General features: G+C 46.2%; 1 protein-coding gene across 2 annotated transcripts; it reads left to right on the top strand.

Moving 5' to 3' along the window:
• The first annotated feature begins 6 nt into the window (after positions 1–6).
• Positions 7–2,114, top strand: LOC103624283 (ribulose-phosphate 3-epimerase). 2 transcript variants are annotated; one of them, XM_008643506.2, is made up of 4 exons: positions 7–169; positions 761–895; positions 1,054–1,140; positions 1,561–2,114. In XM_008643506.2, the coding sequence occupies exons 1-4, from the start codon at positions 32–34 to the stop codon at positions 1,681–1,683; spliced, it is 483 nt and encodes a 160-aa protein (XP_008641728.1). In that variant the 5' UTR covers positions 7–31; the 3' UTR covers positions 1,684–2,114. The 2 variants fall into 2 exon arrangements, with proteins under 2 accessions (XP_008641728.1, XP_017602481.1); XM_017746992.1 differs by having other exon boundaries at positions 1,565–1,672.
• Positions 2,115–3,307: the final 1,193 nt, after the last annotated feature.

The following is a 3,307-nucleotide window of genomic DNA, read 5'->3' as shown; positions in this document are numbered from 1 at the left end:
CCCACTGCCCGCTCGCTCTCCTCTTCCAGACATGCACATGATGGTGGCCACGCCAGAGCAGTGGGTGAAGCCCATGGCAGTCGCTGGAGCAAACCAGTACACTTTACATCTAGAAGCGATGGGCAATCCCAGGGCACTGATAAAGGACATTCGGGAGAATGGGATGAAGGTGAGGGGAGTACACACTGTGCCCTGCTTAACTAACAACTGCCTTGCTGGCAGGTTCTCTGTGGTGACCACTGACAGGACCCGAGGGAACGACCTGTAACTGTGTCAGGGGAGGTTTGGGCAAGATATAAGGAAAAGGTTCTTCCCCTAGAGGGTGGTTGGGCACTGGACAGGCTCCCCAGGGAATGGTCACGCCCCAAGGCTGCCAGAGCTCCAGGAACGTTTTGACACCGCTGTCACGTACAGGGTGGGATTGGTGGGATGTCTGTGCAAGGCCGGGGAGTTGGCCTTGATGTGCCTTGTAGGTCCCTTCCAACTCAAGATATTTTGATTCCACGATTTTATGAAAAACTCATTGTTTCCACTTCAGGTGGTCAGGGATTGGCACATGCAGCCCTAACACACTGTGCATGAAGTTAGTCTTCAATTTTAGTGAAGAAAATCTGGAATTTTTAAATAAAGAGGCCTGTTCTTCCTGCCATTACACAGACATGTAATTATTTTCTTAGGAATCCACACTGAGCTCAGGCCAGTCTTGCCCTGAGGTGCATGAATCCTAAGGTGCACTTGGATTTGGCTTCCCTTCCTGCAGGTTGGCTTGGCCATCAAGCCTGGCACTACAGTTGAACACTTGGCACCTTGGGCCAATCAGATAGACATGGCTTTGGTGATGACAGTAGAACCTGGGTTCGGAGGACAGAAATTTATGGAAGACATGATGCCAAAGGTAAACTATGTTTCTCTTTCATTATTTATTGAGCTAAAAGCTAATTAACAGTACGGAGTATAGTGGTGAAGTAGATAAACCTTGTCTAGATCTGTAAGAAGCTGTAGGGTGGCAGCTCATGTGGATCTCAGTGCCTGCCTTTTTATCTGGTTCCTCAGGTTCAGTGGCTGAGGACACAGTTTCCCTCCTTGGATATAGAAGTGGATGGAGGAGTTGGGCCTGACACCATCCATAAGTGCGCAGAGGTAAGAGGTTGCAACAGAGCAGCATTCTCAGTCACTGTGCTGAGAGATTTATCAACACCCAGAAAATAAAGCTTAGGAGGAATTTCTAGTTTTCAGAGGAAACTGTAAAACACATTTAATATCAAAATCTGTTTGAGATCTAATCTTTTTTAATAGTGGCTATTGTAGCCTGCCCTAAGATAGAGAACTTTGTTTCTTTTATGTTGGTGTAAATAGAAGCAATGTGATGAAGAAATTACTTATTTGGGGAAGAGCTGTGTTTTCTGAACTTGACTTGGGATTGTAGTTAGAGGTGTGTCATGTGTGTCCCACTTGTTTGCACACCAGCCCAGAATTCACAACCACCTCCAGTGTTTTACAAGCAAGCTGTAGGCAGTGGCTCTGTTCCGTGTGACTAAGCGGGTGTTTGATGTCTTCCAGGCAGGTGCCAATATGATTGTGTCTGGCAGTGCTATTATGAAGAGCGCAGACCCGAGGTCTGTGATCAACCTCCTCAGGAACGTGTGTTCAGAAGCAGCCCAGAAACGCAGTCTGGATCGATGAGACCTGCCCAAGCCGTGTTCCAGAAGGCTCTGGGCACGCAGGAGAACCCTTTTCTCCTGCATAAGGGAGGGCTGGATGAACACCAACTACAGAAACTTCTTGCTGCTGAACAGAGGAATCATTCCTTCACTGCAATGAAGCAAGCAGCAGTGGGAAACATTCTTGCTGTCTTTCAGTGGTTTGAACCTGTCTCTTGATTTTGTGGAGGCTGATTTTGTGGCACAACCTCCAACAATGCTGACTGGATTGAACTACAGTCAGTTTGTTGCTTGCTAGAAGAGTGTAGCATCGCCACAAGAATCTCTCTTGTGGAAGACTCTTAATCAAACTGCCTTCTGCTGCCTGTATTTGTCATTTGATCTGTGCATTCCTACAAAACTTTTTCACTACTGCATTAAACACCCCTTCCTTGGTGTGGTAAGTTCTTTTAAGCTGACTGTCATAAATGAGTGGCTTTGGGAGTAAGTTCAAGTAAAATGCAGCTTAAGAGGGCTAAAAAAAAATCCCAGTGATGGTAAAAGTGTTCTTCTAAGTGTTACTATTGCATTGTAAGTATCTGGCCTATAGAAGTCAAGCATCAAATCAGTCAGTGCAGCATCTTTACCAGATCACAAAGTGGGGAATATCTTCTCATTTACCTTTCAAACAGCCAGTTAAGACAGCTGTGTCTGAAATTCCTGGAAGTGATGGAATTCCTTAGAAGAATGTTGCTTTAATACTCTTCAGATAACAAAACCTTAATCTTGCCTCTCAGTCTCCTTGGTTTGTACATATGTCTGAGTAAGTGATTAAGATGGTAACATACAGAAATGGTATCTGCTGAAGAGATATGTAGGTTGAAATGCCTGGAGATGGGTCTGTAAAACAGCTTGTGGAACCAAATAGTTATCAGTCCTTCAATTTGCTGTGTCCGCAGGCCTGGCCTGTTTGGGCGCCTGCTGCCCGGGGGGGCCGGGCCAGGAGGCTCAGCAGCTGCAGCTAGGCAGGTGTCACCTGGCAGCTGCTGAGGCAGTGTTAGAGCTGGTGCAGCCCTTCTGAGCCTGGGACCTGTGAGGTGCCCCAGAGTGAGAGCCACTGCCCTTGCTAAGCAGGAGGAGCTAAGGCTAGTTCAGACACTAGAAAAGTGTCTGAAATGGCTGAACTGCCACTTTTTTCTGCATGGTTAATTGTGGTTTAGGTGAACAAACGTTGCTTCCTGCTTCCACTTGCAACGCCATTTGGGAACTAGCAAAAGAAAAATGGAGCTGTCTGGACCTGTTGTACTGAGAGATACTTCAGAAGAGGTTTGCCAAAACAAGCTTGGCCATGAAAGGCTATAGTCCCAAGAGCTGTTGGGTGTGTGTTAGAGTAGCTTATCCATGCTTCTGGAAAGAACCAGCATAGAGTTTAATGTATGCATGGACAAACAGTCACAGCTCTGGTAGCTAAAATGCAGGCTGGGCAGCCACCAGCTGCTACAAAAATGGTAGTTCAGGATGTGGAGTCTGGCTTTTCATGCTGTTGAAAGCAGTAGGACAACAGCTCTAGTATATTAACTTCCTGCAGTTGAGTGTAAGCTGGATTGAAAGGGTAATCAAACTATTTTTCTGCTTTTTTTCCTAATTAATTTGGGGGCAACATTCAA

Source organism: Corvus brachyrhynchos, unplaced genomic scaffold, assembly GCF_000691975.1.
Source record: "Corvus brachyrhynchos isolate BGI_N302 unplaced genomic scaffold, ASM69197v1 scaffold481, whole genome shotgun sequence".
Taxonomy (NCBI): domain Eukaryota; kingdom Metazoa; phylum Chordata; class Aves; order Passeriformes; family Corvidae; genus Corvus; species Corvus brachyrhynchos.
The sequence above is the reverse complement of the archived record's forward strand: the minus strand, read 5'-3'. Positions and strand labels throughout refer to the sequence as shown.